This window comes from Solanum lycopersicum, chromosome 8 (genome assembly GCF_036512215.1).
Source record: "Solanum lycopersicum chromosome 8, SLM_r2.1".
NCBI lineage: Eukaryota > Viridiplantae > Streptophyta > Magnoliopsida > Solanales > Solanaceae > Solanum > Solanum lycopersicum.
This window is the reverse complement of record NC_090807.1, coordinates 58,226,824-58,241,884: the sequence shown is the minus strand read 5'-3', so window position 1 is coordinate 58,241,884 and position 15,061 is coordinate 58,226,824. Positions and strand designations below refer to the sequence as shown.

Below are 15,061 nucleotides of genomic sequence, written 5' to 3'. Positions count from 1 at the left end.
TAAGAACATGTAATTTATCAATGCGACTTCTCATAATATTTCGATATATTCTATACAAATTATTATTTCCTTAAAATTGTATAAGAATTAGAATATTTTGATAGTTTTCAATATATGAAATTTTTGTAACTATGAAAAAATTTCAACATAAAAAAAGTTTATATTATGAATTAAAATAAAACTTTAATTTCATATTAATTTAATTTCAAATCATATCGGAACGAAGTTAAATCTCAACCTGGCCTTTTATCTCATAGATGGAGGATAAGAATTTATGGCTATTTGTGAAATAGAAAGGTTTAGGGCCCAAAATATGGTTCAAAGGCTCTTGTGAATCTGTATCGCCTTCGCCGCTATTTAAATTGGGTTTTCTAGGGCTTTTTTAATTATTTTCCCAATAAAATGAAGATAAAGCTTAGCCTCAGCTCAGCTCCCAATTCTCTCTTCCTCTTCGTCTCTATCCAGAATGTATGTGGGCAGCTCAGTTTTTGGTGTTTCTAGCTGTTTTACTCCGTTTTCTTGCTGATTTGAGGTAACTATCGTTTGACCAATCTTGTGATTTTTTAAATTTTTTTTTCTGTTCAAGATTGTGTTTTTTCGATACCCTTTAAGGATTTGGATTGGGATGATACGTTGCGTTTCTTGATTTTTGATTTTATCATCTTGGTTTGGTAGGTAAAGGTGAACTTCTGATTGTGGAGGTTTAATTTGTCGTTTTTTTTAGGGTGGGGAGGGGGGAATTGGGGGGTTTTTGTAGTTTTGGTAGTTCTGTTTATCAAATTCGATTTTAGTTCTGCTCATATAGTTAAAAGATTTATATCCTTTTGTCTATTTGTATGTTTCTCTTTGCCCTGCAAGTGCTGTTACTGATTTATCTGACCCTTGATATGTTTTATCTATGTAAGTTCTTTTTTGCCCTGCAAGTGGTGTTTCGGAATTGTGGTAACTATAGGATCTTGGATATCCTTGAAAGATTAGGAACTAGGGTTTCGGTTTGAGATTTTTTGAGGATTATGGGTTGGATATGAAAGGTTATGACTTGTCTTTAGGAGTTCTCTATTAGTTGTGTGATGGGTTTCTATTGGGTATGCAAAGATCTTGTTTCTGGTACAAGATGTTTTTATCTTGAAAGCTTATGACTTGTCTTTTGGAGTTCTTTATTAGTTGTGTGGAAAGTTGGGTTTTTATTGGAATGATTTTACTTTAGATGTATTCTTTGGTCTGTCTGTCTCCTACTTATGGGGATTATCAGCTATCTTTGCTCATTTTGGATGTTTGGATTGACAGCAGTCCTTGCAAAGTGCTGCATGAATTCCTTATTTTAATAACTTTTGATTTTTAGAACATTCAAATGTTAAATAATAAAATAATTAGAGAAATCCGTAACTCTCAGATGGAGCTGTCATAATGGAATGTGAATAATTCATTGGTACGCTAGGTTGCTGTTATAGAATATTAAGCTTTCAAATTCTAGAACTTCGAACATTTTTCTTGTTTAGTTGGGGCTTTACCACTTAAAGTTGTATAATTACTGCCACGGCTTACCACTTTAGGGTTGTAAATCGATGCTACTGATTTTTTTACATCTTTTCTTTCTGCAACATGAATTATCTTGTCTCTCTGCAAGAATTAATTTGAGATTCTTCTCTTCTCCTTCCAACCAATGCTCTTTTAACTTATGGACTTTACTTTGTCTGGAACTCACTGTTGTGTCCTTCGAGAATGTTTGGCTAACATTGGATGTGTTTGTCATATATTTTAGCATAAACCCCTGGGATGCTAAATTCTCTAGTTCTTAGAAGTCATGGGGTGCTGCATTTTTCTCAAATATGGACACCAAGTGGTTTGGCACCTCGTATGGATGGCACAAGTAGCAGCATATATGTATCTAGTACATATATTTTGACATAATTAATCTAATATTACACAGTGAGCCTGGTGCGAATGTCTTTCTTTTTTGTCTGAGAGGCAGACACACTTCACTTAATTGCTTATATGTCATCTGTGCCAAGCTGTGTATATTAGTGTTATGGTGTTTTGTCTAATTTTGAAGCTGTTGTGGTTGGTTTGTTGATCCTTTCTGAATATGCGAATCAGATTTCTATTTCCTTTTTGAGGGGTTTTCCTTTTTGTTTTTTCTTTTTTTCATGACTTTGATATGTGGGGCTTCCTTTCCTTTCAAAAGGGGTTCATTATTTTCCTTGCTGCTTCTCTGTGTGCATAGATCTTCTTGTTCTATTGAATAAATCAGATTTGGAGGAAGAAGATGGTGTAAATAACATGGTGTCTTTATTTTAAAGTGCAGGCCCTCCGTCCACACACTGTGTTTTTTTGTCATGTCCAGTGATCTTGTTTCTCAGCAATTTTCAGGACCACCTGATGGTCAGCTCATTCAAATGGATCACGTTTCCAATAATCCGGACTCTATAGCACATATGCAGACCAGTATCATTGGACACGTGCCAACTTCACAGCAGCTTGTTTGGTCAAATGAGCCTACAGCCAACAGATTTGATACTTCAGTTCCTGTGAATCAGTTGGGGCCAATGGGACCCAGAATGAACTCTCAGCACTTCATGTTGTCACATCAGCAGACTAGAGGAGATAGATATGTGCCAAATAGTCCAGGTGTGCAGAAATCATCAGTACTCACCAAGCGCAAGGCTGAGATGTCATCAATGCCGCATGGTTCTACACCTCAGGTGTCATCAATGCCAAATAAGCGGACTGCACAGGGAACGTTTTTGTCTGCGTCTCCAGGTTTTGTGCAGCAATCTTCTGCTATTAAGAAACCTGGACCGCAACAGTCAAAGTTAACTTTGGGAGGTTCAACTAGTGTTCCTGCGTCAACCAAGAAATTGACCCGAAATGAATCCATATCCAATAGAACTGCCTCCCAGCGGTCACAGACTCCAAGAGGACGCTCAATTCAAGTTGAGCCGACCTCCAAGGCGCAGTCTGAGTCCTCTGATGCCATTAGGTCCAAAATGAGAGAATCACTTGCTTCAGCTCTGGCTATGGCTTGCCAGAATCCAGCTGCCAAGGATCTGGGTGAAGCAGTGGGTTCTCAGCCTTCACAACTGGATGTAACTACGACAACTGCCAATGAAGGTCTACCCCAAAGCTCTGTTTCACACGTTCCTCAAAACTCTGGTGATGTACTTCCTTCAATTGGTCCTTTTCCTGTTGATACAAATAATGACGGTCATAGTTTGTCTCTTGGGCTTCATGATGATGTGAGCATGGGAAATTCTGTACCTTGCTCTACAGAATTTGAGTTGCATGTGGACGATGTTCCCTTCAGTGACAATTTCTTTGTCAAAGATGAACTCTTGCAAGGGAATGGTCTCACTTGGGCAATGGATCTAGATATGCATTTAAGAGAAACTGATTTCCTCCAGGATGCTGAAAAGGCCAATTTGTTTGATGAGGATGTGGTTGAAGATAAAGGTGAGCATGCAAAATCATCTCCCGAAGATTTAGCTTTGCACATTGAGGCGGAACTTTTTAAATTGTTTGGAGGTGTGAACAAAAAATATAAAGAGAGGGGCAGGTCTCTTCTCTTCAACCTAAAAGATCGCAGTAATCCTGAACTGAGAGAGAGAGTGATGTCAGGTGAGATACCTCCGGATAAGTTATGTTCAATGACTGCTGAAGAACTTGCTTCAAAAGAGCTATCTGAGTGGCGGGTGGCAAAAGCCGAGGAACTTGCTCAGATGGTTGTTTTACCTGATAATGCAATTGACATGAGACGTTTGGTCAAAAAAACTCACAAGGGTGAATATCAGGTTGATTTTGAGCGGGATGATAATAATATTGCATCTGAGATATCTGCAGGTTCAAATGTCACGCAGTTTATGCCGAAGAAAGATAGGGGGAGAAATTCTGGCCCTTCTGGTAAGGATGAGTTAGGAAGTAAAGAAAATCTTACCAGCCAACGTAATTACTCAGAAAAGCAAGATGTGAAAGACAGCTTGGTAATTCCAGCTGATGGGGCTGATTTGTTGCAGGGGATGGTTGTAGAAGAATTCAAGAATGCTGAACTTCTTCCTCCTATTGTTTCCTTAACTGAATTTATGGAATCACTTGATTCTGAACCTCCTTTTGAAAACCTGCCTGTTGAAAACAATCATTCTGCCCTTCTTCCAGAAAAAGGAAGTTCCGAGGACCCTAACAATGCTGTGGGTTCTGGTCTAGCCGCTAAATACCCTGTTGTTGCTTCTGAAGACAAATCTCTTGAAGGGGTCAAGAATCATGTAGAGCAAAAGGAGTCTCTGGTATCTGCGGGTAGCCCTGTAGTAAAGAAAGTAACTAGTTCTGGTGATTTGAGCCCTATCAAGATGACAGGACCACATGGTAGTGTTTCTAGAGTTCCATGTATCTGGGAGGGGGAACTGCAGCTTACTATTTCATCCTTGGTTACAGTCTTTGGTTCGTTTAGAAGGTATGCCTGTTCTTTAAAATCGCTTACCAGATCCTTTCAATTACTATATATTAATGTTGCTCTTGTATATTATAGTGCACTGTAGTCATGCTTGAGTCTCTACAGGCCGTTTCTTTCATTCTATTTTCTCTGAATTTTAGTACCATGATATTTTTCTCGCTCTTCTTGATAAACTGATAGCTCTTGAAAATTCTCTCTGCTGGACGAATGAATTTCAACTGCAATTGCATGTTCTTGTATGCTTTGGATTACTTTTCCTTTATTTTCTTTGTGTAGTGCTTTGTTTTGAATTTCCTGAGTGGATTCTCTATTTCTGGAGTCAATTTCCTTTATTGTTCTGTGTGTATTCCCTTCTAGAACATTTAAGTTGCACTTGTTGGTTATAACTTCACAAGTGGTGCTAACAAGACTGGCATTTCTTCTTCTATTATCTTCTATTTCAGTGGTGAAAAGACACCAACTAACGGATGGCCAAGCTCTCTTGAGATCAAGGGTAGAGTTCGACTTGATGCATTTGAGAAATTTCTTCAAGAGCTTCCTATGTCACGAAGTCGTGCAGTCATGGTATCTTATGGTTCCCCTTCCTTTGTTGTAGTTGGTCTTTTCTGCCATACTTCAGGTTGCAGATTATTGCAGACAGTGTAGGTTTTTATTATTTTTTGGTGACTTGCGTTGTCGAACCAAGAATGTATATTCCAGCTATTGGGAATATAGTGATATGCAATATATGGTTGCTGAATGGTTTGTGACCATATGTCCTTTCTACTCTCTTAACTTTTTACTGGATGATTTGCCTTTTTGGTCGAGCTGTGGATGGATATGTTGTGAGTTGAATAATGGAAGGCTCTACAGATTTTCTTCAACTCCCTCAAATTTTAGGCTTTTTCAATGTCAGAGATATCAAACTTTCTATTGTTTTAAGATAAAATCAACGTATTACTCACTCAACTTTACGCAGTATTTAGCTATTTGTAATAAGTATTTAGTCTGCGCAAAAATTACAACTTTTCAACTCGTTTGGCTTAGCCATCAATCTTAAACCAAAGTGGATGAATGTCAAGCTGTAACAAAAAATCTTAGCTTATGCTTTACATAAATTGCAAAAAATCTTCAAATACGTTGTGCTAATCATATTTACATATGATGCAGGTTGTTCAATTTGTTTTGAAGGATAAGTCATCTGAGAGGGAACGGGCAGACCTATCTGAGGTACCAATCTGAGTTTAATTTCCGTTTCTTAGCCATTCTTGTTCAGTAAAATTAGTTTAAGTCTATGATTGATTTGCTTACTGGGTCTTTCGATAATAGGCAGTGCATTCCTACGCTTCAGATGAGAGGTTGGGGTTTGCGGAACCTGCTCCAGGAGTGGAACTATATCTGTGTCCACCACACATACTCGATATGATAAGCAAACACCTTTCCAAAGACCCTAAAGAGCTATATGATTCTACAGATAATGGTCTAATTGGCGTAGTTGTATGGAGAAAACTTCATATAAGTTCAACAATATCACCTAACTCGTCTTCACACCATAAACACAGTTTGAAAAAACAACAGGGAGGACAACAGCATGAAAAAGCTGGAAACGTTAATGTAAATTCGATCCCTATGCCCATGTCTGTGAAAAATGATCCTGCAGTGGATGATGACGATGACATCCCACCTGGGTTTGGTCCCAAAGCTGGTCGTGACGATGATGATTTGCCTGAGTTTAATTTTACTGGCAACATAAATGCTTCTAGGCCTAGGCACCCATCTCAAAACATGTACCACCATGGGTCAAGAATGAACCCGTATAACCAAACACCCCCTTCTCGCCCTGTAGACCAAATGAGGGAACTTATACTAAAGTATGGACAAACTGGTGCTAACAATGTTGGTCCATCGTGGAATGACGATGATGATGACATCCCTGAGTGGCGGCCACAAGCCCCTCCACCCTTGCAGCGTCCTCCATATCCATTAGGCCATAATTTTCCGCAGCACTTGGCTCATCAGGGACCATTGGCAACACCTATGCAACCACCTATTAATAATGGTATACCAAACAGGCCACAAATTATGTCACCCAGAGGGCCATATCAAGTTGATTGGAGAAGGGATCAATCAAGGGGTAGGGGGTTCTGAAGTTTTTTTCATTTTGGTAGTTCAGTGTTAGACATGATGTAAATTCTGAATCTTTGTTGTGTTTGGCTTTTTCTAGACTAGGTGTCTTAGCCTTTATTTTAGATGCTTAAAACTATAGTTTATACTGTACTTGTTCAGCATAAAGGCAAGAGACTATGTGATCTCTTTTAGCTGTTTTATTGTCATTTTATCTCACCAAAATCATCAATCTGTTTCTCAAATGTGTAGGTTTTTTTTCTTCTACAAATGCTTTTTGAGAAAAGTATGCTTAAAAATGTTTTAAGATTTTCTTTTTTGTATTTATTGTTTAAACTCATATTGCTTCTCATATAAAACAATATGAAAATGAAATACCATAGTAAATAAGTCACGATGAAAATAGTATGAATGTCATCTTAATTGAAATGTTAGTAATATAGACTCAATATCCTGACATTTTACATCACATCAATCAGCACTAAAGGAGAAATATCAATTTTGACAAACTTATAATTGACAACAAACCCCCTTTGCTAATCTTTAAAAACTTTTTTAGTTTCCTTTTACAAATGAATGAATGGACAATAGTAAAATCCTCTATATTTCTAATGTGATTCTTCTGCTTTAATTTACACCAGCTTCTTCGAATTTTTGATTCCTCTTCAATGATCTGGAATTTCTGCGAGGACTTCCTCAGCCAGCCAAAGCGCGTTTGAGGGCTGTTCGTTGATCAGTTGTCAATCTATTAGGGAATTTAACATCAAACTTGATCTTTAGAACACCTCTATTGCCAGGTTCCCTTGTGATTGGCATACCTTCTTTTGCCAGCACAAGTTCATAACCTGGTTTCACAATTTCATTGACTGGAACCGTCAATGCACGACCATCTAACGTTGTTAGTTTTACAGTGGTTCCTCCCAATGCCTCTGCTAGTGTTACTTTATAGTCTCTCATAAGGTCATTACCATCTCTCTTGTAAACGTCATGACACTTCTCGTCGATTACAAATACAAGGTCTGCTGGAAGCTGGTTCAACTGCTCATTTCCTTTGTCTGGAAATGTTATCTTTGTACCTTTTCTCCAGCCAGGTTTTACATCAATAGTTAAAATTTCTGATTCCGTCACTAACCTCCTGCAACAACAACTCTTCGTATTATGTCTCAACAGACAGAGAGAGAGAGAGATTGCAAAGTGCTTACCCATTCGTTCCAACTACAGTTCTAGATATCTTCATTTTCCTCGTCGAGCCAGAATAAAGTTCTTCAAGGCTGCAAGGCAATTTACTCTCAACTGGTGGCGGTTTCTTGGGCATATTAGCACCAGTTCCATCACTAGCTGGCCTGAAAATGTTCTCACTCCCACCAAATCCCGCGAAACCACTGCCTTCTGATGAGAATCGCGTTGACTTAACTCCAGTTGATCCAAATCCAAAGGGACTGCTCCCAAAAAATTCTGCAAAAATGTCCTCAGCATTTCGAGGATTATTGCTACATCCAGGGGATGGCATCTCTTTTAGTCCTTCTTCACCATATTGATCAAAGACTTGTCTTTTATCAGGATCACTTAGAATCTGAAGTAATGAGTAAAACTTGATAGTTAGAATGTCTTCTATATCTACAATTATCGATTCACAATTGGTTAAAGGTGTCGATTACAACAGATGCAGAAGGTCATAGAGACACTACACTAACACATGAACACAATCAATCCTACCATCACTAGAGTTTTGAGTAACCAAAGGTCAGATCATCCGATAACAAAGAAAAGATCTTTCAACTAACGTTTCGATCCTTCTATCATAATTTTCATAAACTAAACTTTAAGTAACACATTTTCTTCTCAAATTTAGCACAAACTGTTGACAAAGATCAAACCTTCAAAACATTTCTGAAAGAAAAGGCGTGTATCGTTACACCTAAGAAACAACAGAATCAATCAAAAACCACCCTTGTGGTCTTCAAGTTGCACCAAGAATCTATATAAAATCATCAAATGCATAACAATAACTCGATTTTTTCTGCATTATGATTATATACTTAAACCTTCAAAAAGTTTCTATAAAAGAAAAGCAATTACGCGTCACACCTAAGGAAAAAAAACAGAATCAATCAAGAACCACCCTTGTGAACTTCAACTTGCACCAAGAATCTAACTCTAACCACCAAAGTCTTCAAACACAAAACAATAACTCAAGTTTATCTGCATTATTATGATTATATCTAAACGCGTGATTCTGAACATTTCTATACATATACATATATATATGCACATTAAACAAAAGAAAAGGTAAGTGTAACAAACTTCATAAGCCTCTGATATTTCCTTGAATTGAGCCTCAGCTTCCTTCTTGTTGTTTGGATTCTTATCAGGATGCCATTTCATTGCCAATTTTCTATAAGCCTTCTTTAGATCATCCTCCGTTGCTGTCTTCCCTACGTTCAACACGTTATAATAATCAACCCCCATTTTCCCTCAACCTAAACCCAATTTCTTCTGAATATGTACTTCCAACAATCAAAAATTCAAACAACTCCTTATCTTCCCCAGCAGTTCAGCAAAAAGGGGTCCTTTAGAAACTGCATTTTCAATAAAAAATTAACCAAATCAAACCATGAAAAACAAGAAAATTCCTAAACCAATTCAAGATTATCAATATTGTCCCAACAAGTTTAAGCAGATACCCAAATCAAAGCAACACAAGTGGGGTCTGGGGAGGGTAGAACGTACACAAATCTTTTAACACTAGAGAGGCTATTTTCCGAAAGACCCTTGAGATACCATAAAAATGAAAATCCCAATTCTTGATTATGTAAAAGATTCAATCTTTTTTTCAAAGTGGAGTAAAAGGGGTCTTTATTATCAAGTTTTAGCACATACCCAAATCAAGATTAGGCATAAAAGAAATGAAAATTCCAATTCTTGATTATGCAAAAGATTCAATCTTTTTTCAAAGTAGAGTAAATGGGGGGCTTTAAAATCAAGTTTCAACTCATACATATAATAAAAATGAAAATTCCTATTTTTTTGTTTAATTATAAATTTTCAAATTCCTATCATTCAGTACATACCTTTATCAATAATCCCAAGCAAAATTTGAAAAGTTTGTGAAATATATAGAAAATTGGATATTTCTTAATTTTTTTTTCTTTGTTGCAAGTGTTAACCACAAATGTTGTTTCAGCTTTACTATTTTTCTGACATTTTTAACGATAATAACGGAATCTAATTGCTATACGAGAAAAATGTTATTCCAAAATTCTTGGTGTTCTACTTTCTAACCATACTTCTCTTCTATGGTTGAGATGTCAATTTTATATTCCACTAATTTTATCGAGTCGATTTTTCATATGATTACTAAATAAATATTTATAAGTTTTCTATTTGGTTATAATTTCAAATTTATTATACGGATAGAGTACTTTAACAGTGGTACGGACATGTTACATGACTTTTGATTTGTAATATTGGTGATTATAAATTTGATAATTACCAACAAAAAAAAGTGTGGTTGTGTTTAGTAGGAACAAAATGTGTTTTAGGAATATAAGTGATTTTTTTTTTAAATTTTCTTGTGTGTTGTATATAAGCAAAAAATATTATTTTAATATAGTTGTATATAAGCTAGACAAATGTGTCCTTCGGGATGACTTAGTTGGTTTGGTGGGTGGCTATTCGCATAGATGATTCGGGATTGATTACCCCTTAATGCCTTCTTAGTCGAGCCTGTCGCATAGAAATTGCCCAGTGCGATTTACATCCCAATGTAATTTGCGAACTATTACATAGGGGTTACCCTCGAAAACAAAATGCTCACCACACATGCTCATTCAAAAGGCAAAAGGTTGTAGTGGACTGGGGTTCAAAAAATATATAAATTTGGATGCCACTTATAAAATTTGTTGTTCTTATATTCATTTGGAAAATTATTTTTTCTCATTTGAAGAAATTTATTTTTCGAGAAAAAATGATTTAAATTTTTTTTGACTAGTTAACATAAAAAAAAAATAATCAAATTATTTGTTGTTGACATGATTGTTATATATTAAAGAATTAGATTATCATATTTAATTATTTATTGAGATAATTTATTCAATATTGATCTCAATCATTTGTCCAAAATAATTGTACTGTATCTATGGATCTTATCGAACTTAAAATTGATTTTTTTTTACCATTTAATATTCAAAATTCGTATCGAAATCCTGAATATCTATAGAATTGAGATAAGATTTCTTAGAGCAAGTTCATGATCTAGGCATTTAGGAAATAGTTCACAAGTAGAATAAACATATACCTATTACACTTGCTTAACCTTATGCATTCATCTTAATTAGAGCTAATCCCATTTTAAAAATAGGGCAGGGATTACAGTAATTTGAGTAGGTAAGTAAGTAGAATTGAAAATTTCTTGATTATTCTCTCTATTTTAATTTATGTAACGTAATTTTTTTAGTTTTTTTAAAAAAGAATATCTCATTCATATTTGTACATTACTTTATTGGGCATAGCTCTTTCTATGTACTACAACATTAATCTATTAACCTAATACATCTTTTCAAATACATAATAAATCCAACAATAATGCATAGAATACTTTATCTAAATCATAACATGTCATCATAATTCTCTATGTATACAAGATATATATATATATATATGAGCTCTAAGTTTCAATTGCATAAAAATTATAATTTATTTCTTGTTTAATTAAAAGTGTTTCAATTTCATTTGCTCGACAACGTTTGAATACTTGTGATTTTTAGAGAAGAAGATTGTTATAGTATTATCACAATAATTTTTGAAAATATTATCGAAAGTTCAAGTGTTTGAAATAAAGATCCACAACTAATTAATGTGGCTTCACACTAATTTAACTTCCATGGACTGCTTCACACTTTTTAATGATATTGCTCCTCTCGCTAACAGAAACAAATATCCAAATATAAGTTTTCTTGTATCTACACAATCAGCATAATTTGAATCTACCTACTCAACTACATCAAGATATTCATATATTCTATAAGTAAGCGTATGATCTTTCGTTCTTCATAATCATCAAATCAAAATATAACATGTGGGTCATAAAAACTTACATTTTAGACAACTACTTCAAAGTTCAAATGTTTTCGTGAAGCGATTAAACCTTTATAGAGAAAATTCTAAAATAAAATTTATTTTCTTACGCAAAGAAAAAAAAAATGAAAAAAAGGAATAAACTAGAGGAAATGGAGTTAATAAAGAAAAACTTCACTCTAAAAAAGTAAAAATGCTGTTTTATTAAAAGTAATTTTCTCAACACTATTTTTTTTAATATTCCATGAAGAGAATACTTTTCTTAAACATTCTATATAGTAGTGAAAGGAAAATCCAAATATAATAATAGAAATAATTATCCAATTAATTGATTTACTGTTCTCCTTTTAATTCATAATCAGTTTATTCATTAGTGACCCTTGATTTAGTGTGTAAGACTTTTACTGCGTAGGGTAAAATGGATCGATAATAATAAGCATATATTTCTATCAGGCATAACATGGTAATTTATTATACCTTTGACATAATCAAAAAGTATATAATTTGTTCGAGATGACATACTCTCATGCTGACAATCTGTTATGAACTTATAAAATAATAAGAATATAATAGAAAAATAAGAGATCAAGACTTTTTAATTCTCCTGAATTATTTCTTGTAATGAAGAAAACTATTTTATTTATTTAGAAGGGGAAATTAAGTTGGTCCCTAAAATTCACCTATATGTGTATATTATAAAATCCATCCTAAACATACCCAACTTATTACCCGCCTGAAAATTACTGCAGTAACTAAAAGCAAATTTCAACGAAAGTTGTGTCTCAAGGATACATGGCTTTAGCTAATCTTGGTTTTGCCTTAGCAAGAAGAGGCAAGGTATCAAAAGGATCAATCTTAGATGACACAATTAAGTCATTGCATGTTGAATTTGGTGGTAAACTCCAAGAAAACCCATGGAGAAGCCTAGCAAGTAACATTGTAGCAATTGTAGAACCGAGTTTCACGCCCGGACAACCTCTTCTTCCAGTGCTAAATGATAACAAACGTAACTTTGAATCAGTGAGAACTACTTCACCACCAACACCATCTTCTATGAGGTGGCGCTCTGGCTTGAACTTCAGTGGATCCTCCCAAACTCTAGGATTGCGACCAAGGCCAAGACGACTTAACAACACTCTACTCCCTTTAGGGATGAAGTACTTTTCACCGATGATGGCATCAGAGATAGACACATGAGGAACGTTAAAAGGCGTTATGGGGTGAAGTCGAAAGGCCTCTTTTATGCATGCTTTAACATAATTTAGCATTGGCAAGTCTGATTCTTGAACCAATCTATTGATCCCAACAACAGTGTTGAGTTCTTCTAGGGCCTTTTGCATTAACTTTGGTTGGTTCAACATTTCTGCAATTACCCATTCAACTGCATTTGATGGATTATCCAATGCTGCCAACATGAGTTCCTAAAAGAAAAAAAAAGAGTACTTTTAGAACCCTGACCAAGTACAAAAATGTTATTCTCCAAAAAGTAAAACTTTTGACAAAATGCAATATCAATCATAAGTAGTCATTGAATGAATACTTAATTACCAAAACTTGTGCCTTAATCTCTTTAGCACTCAACAATGCATTTCCATTGGTATCTTTGAGTGTGATAAGAACATCAAGGATATCTTCTTCCATAGTTTTTTTTCCATCTTTCCATATTTGAATCCTTTGATCAACTTCAACATCCATGTCTTTTGTTGCTGTAACATATGCATTGTTGATAATTTTTTTATGACCATTCAAATCAAACACACTTAACCATGGTAAGTAATCTAATATGCCCAAAGCATGAAGATATTTAAGAAGAGTAAAAACTGCATCAACTTGCTCATCGCGATCTTCCTCAGTGATATCAAAGAATGGCTTGCTGAAAGTCATATTCCTAATCACATTCCCACAATAGTATCTTGTCAGATTTCTCAAGTTAATAATAGATTGATTTTCACATTGATTGTAAATGAATCGATGAAGATTGTCAGCTTCTTCATCCCTTTTACTACGAATCCATTCAAGTGATGTTGGTGATAGTACATGAGAAGCGAGAATTCTCCTCATTTTCTTCCATTGATCACCCATAGGGGCAAAAATAGGTGTTAAGTAGCCATTATTAATAAGACTCGCGGACATACAAATAGGTCTTGATGAGAAAATAGAATCTTGAGTATGTAAAAACTCGCGAGCAAGCTCAGGGGAAGTTACAGTAATGACATGAATGTTACCAAGACGAATGCAAGCGATTTCAGTGTTCATTTTCTCCATCATTTTGTGTATCCAATGAAATGGTGGCTCTTTGTTGAGGAGCATTTGAGGGAAGTTACCAATTATAGGCCATGGTTTTGGACCTGGAGGTAATGATGATGTTTTTCTCATAATAATAATAAGACTATTCCATAGGTTTGTGATTTTAAGAACAATAAAAATGAAGATTCTAAATAGGAGATCAACAAGGTTTGAAATTTTGAAAAAAAACATTTTCTAATTTCTTCTTGTTATTGTGATTGATAAATAAGGGGTTTGATGTTGAAAGATGTAGTTGCATCCTATCTACTATTTATAGTTTGGATCCAATAATTGTAGTCAAACTCATAATAATATAAAAGTGGAAAAGTTTGGATTTGGTCAACTATCATATTTACCTTATTCTTTTATTGGGAAGACCACTCCTTCCTCTCTCTCCATTTTTAACTAACCATCTTGACTTTTTCTACATTAATTTTTAGAAATCAATCATGTTTTTTTTTTTAAAAAATAAAATAAAATGAAGAAACATGATTTTATTAATAAAGATTATAAGTACAAATCTGTTCCTCCTTGATTCTCATCTACAAAGATTTATCCATGATTTTGAGGACGTTAATGTCGTATTTCTCGAACTATGATGATTTAGATTTAATCTCTATATGAATATTCCATGACTTTTATGAAATATTTCGAGATCTTGATCTCTTTATGAAATTTTTGAGATAAATCAATCATGTTTGAATGTTAGAAATCAAGGACTCAAATTTACTATTTTTAAAAGTGGGAAATACTAAAATTTTCTGTTTTAAAAAGTGGAAAAGTCTAAAATTACTAATTTTTTTGAAGTGGCAAAGACAAAAAAATGTACTGTTTTTAAAAGTGGAAAAGACCGAAATTTACTATATTTTTAAAGTGGCAAAGTTAATACTATTAACAAAAATTAGTATTTTACTTAAATATTAAAGTGTGAGATATAATATCTATTATGTTAGGACTAGACACATGCGTCCGTGCTAGTATGGACTTAATATTTGTTTTTTTTATGTAATAGATAAAATTTAGAGTCAATTAAATTTTAATATGATTTTTAAATATTTTATGTTATTTATTATTGAAATTTATAGTGTCTTTGCTTAATTTTTAAATTATATATGTTACTTTCCTTGTCCAATATATGTAGCACAAATAGAA

General features: G+C 34.4%; 3 protein-coding genes across 7 annotated transcripts; 1 reads left to right on the top strand and 2 right to left on the bottom strand.

The window, feature by feature from the left end:
* The first annotated feature begins 240 nt into the window (after window positions 1–240).
* On the top strand, window positions 241–6,772 carry LOC101249111 (uncharacterized). Of its 2 annotated transcripts, none has more exons than XM_004245181.4 (5): window positions 241–532; window positions 2,306–4,444; window positions 4,888–5,008; window positions 5,594–5,653; window positions 5,753–6,772. In XM_004245181.4, the coding sequence occupies exons 1-5, from the start codon at window positions 471–473 to the stop codon at window positions 6,569–6,571; spliced, it is 3,201 nt and encodes a 1,066-aa protein (XP_004245229.1). In that variant the 5' UTR covers window positions 241–470; the 3' UTR covers window positions 6,572–6,772. The 2 variants fall into 2 exon arrangements, with proteins under 2 accessions (XP_004245229.1, XP_010325147.1); XM_010326845.4 differs by having other exon boundaries at window positions 260–532; window positions 2,301–4,444.
* Window positions 6,773–6,950: 178 nt separating this feature from the next.
* On the bottom strand, window positions 6,951–9,832 carry LOC101252207 (uncharacterized). 4 transcript variants are annotated; one of them, XM_010326842.4, is made up of 4 exons: window positions 9,619–9,832; window positions 8,852–9,126; window positions 7,750–8,120; window positions 6,951–7,682 (listed from the first exon to the last, which is right to left on the bottom strand). In XM_010326842.4, exons 2-4 carry the CDS (start codon window positions 9,014–9,016, stop codon window positions 7,244–7,246), a joined length of 975 nt encoding a protein of 324 aa, XP_010325144.1. In that variant the 5' UTR covers window positions 9,017–9,126; window positions 9,619–9,832; the 3' UTR covers window positions 6,951–7,243. The 4 variants fall into 4 exon arrangements, with proteins under 4 accessions (XP_010325144.1, XP_010325145.1, XP_010325146.1 ...); XM_010326843.4 differs by lacking the exon at window positions 9,619–9,832 and adding an exon at window positions 9,428–9,528; XM_010326844.4 differs by lacking the exon at window positions 9,619–9,832 and adding an exon at window positions 9,232–9,512.
* A 2,400-nt stretch (window positions 9,833–12,232) lies between these two features.
* On the bottom strand, window positions 12,233–14,154 carry LOC101257394 (tryptophan N-monooxygenase CYP79A68-like). Its single transcript, XM_004245362.5, has 2 exons — window positions 13,172–14,154; window positions 12,233–13,044 (listed from the first exon to the last, which is right to left on the bottom strand). The coding sequence occupies exons 1-2, from the start codon at window positions 14,099–14,101 to the stop codon at window positions 12,406–12,408; spliced, it is 1,569 nt and encodes a 522-aa protein (XP_004245410.2). The 5' UTR covers window positions 14,102–14,154; the 3' UTR covers window positions 12,233–12,405.
* Window positions 14,155–15,061: the final 907 nt, after the last annotated feature.

What these genes read in the sequence shown, in the direction of transcription:
- LOC101249111 (XM_004245181.4), top strand. Translation starts at nt 471, where the DNA reads ATGTGGGCAGCTCAGTTTTTGGTGTTTCTAGCTGTTTTACTCCGTTTT. An exon ending in CGTTTTCTTGCTGATTTGAG is followed by an intron (nt 533 to 2,305) that starts GTAACTATCGTT and finishes TTTAAAGTGCAG; the next exon opens with GCCCTCCGTCCACACACTGT. An exon ending in AACGGGCAGACCTATCTGAG is followed by an intron (nt 5,654 to 5,752) that starts GTACCAATCTGA and finishes TTTCGATAATAG; the next exon opens with GCAGTGCATTCCTACGCTTC.
- LOC101257394 (XM_004245362.5), bottom strand. Translation starts at nt 14,101, where the DNA reads ATGTTTTTTTTCAAAATTTCAAACCTTGTTGATCTCCTATTTAGAATC. An exon ending in AGATTAAGGCACAAGTTTTG is followed by an intron (nt 13,045 to 13,171) that starts GTAATTAAGTAT and finishes TTTTTCTTTTAG; the next exon opens with GAACTCATGTTGGCAGCATT.
- LOC101252207 (XM_010326842.4), bottom strand. Translation starts at nt 9,016, where the DNA reads ATGGGGGTTGATTATTATAACGTGTTGAACGTAGGGAAGACAGCAACG. An exon ending in AAATATCAGAGGCTTATGAA is followed by an intron (nt 8,121 to 8,851) that starts GTTTGTTACACT and finishes TCATTACTTCAG; the next exon opens with ATTCTAAGTGATCCTGATAA. An exon ending in ACTGTAGTTGGAACGAATGG is followed by an intron (nt 7,683 to 7,749) that starts GTAAGCACTTTG and finishes TTGTTGTTGCAG; the next exon opens with GAGGTTAGTGACGGAATCAG.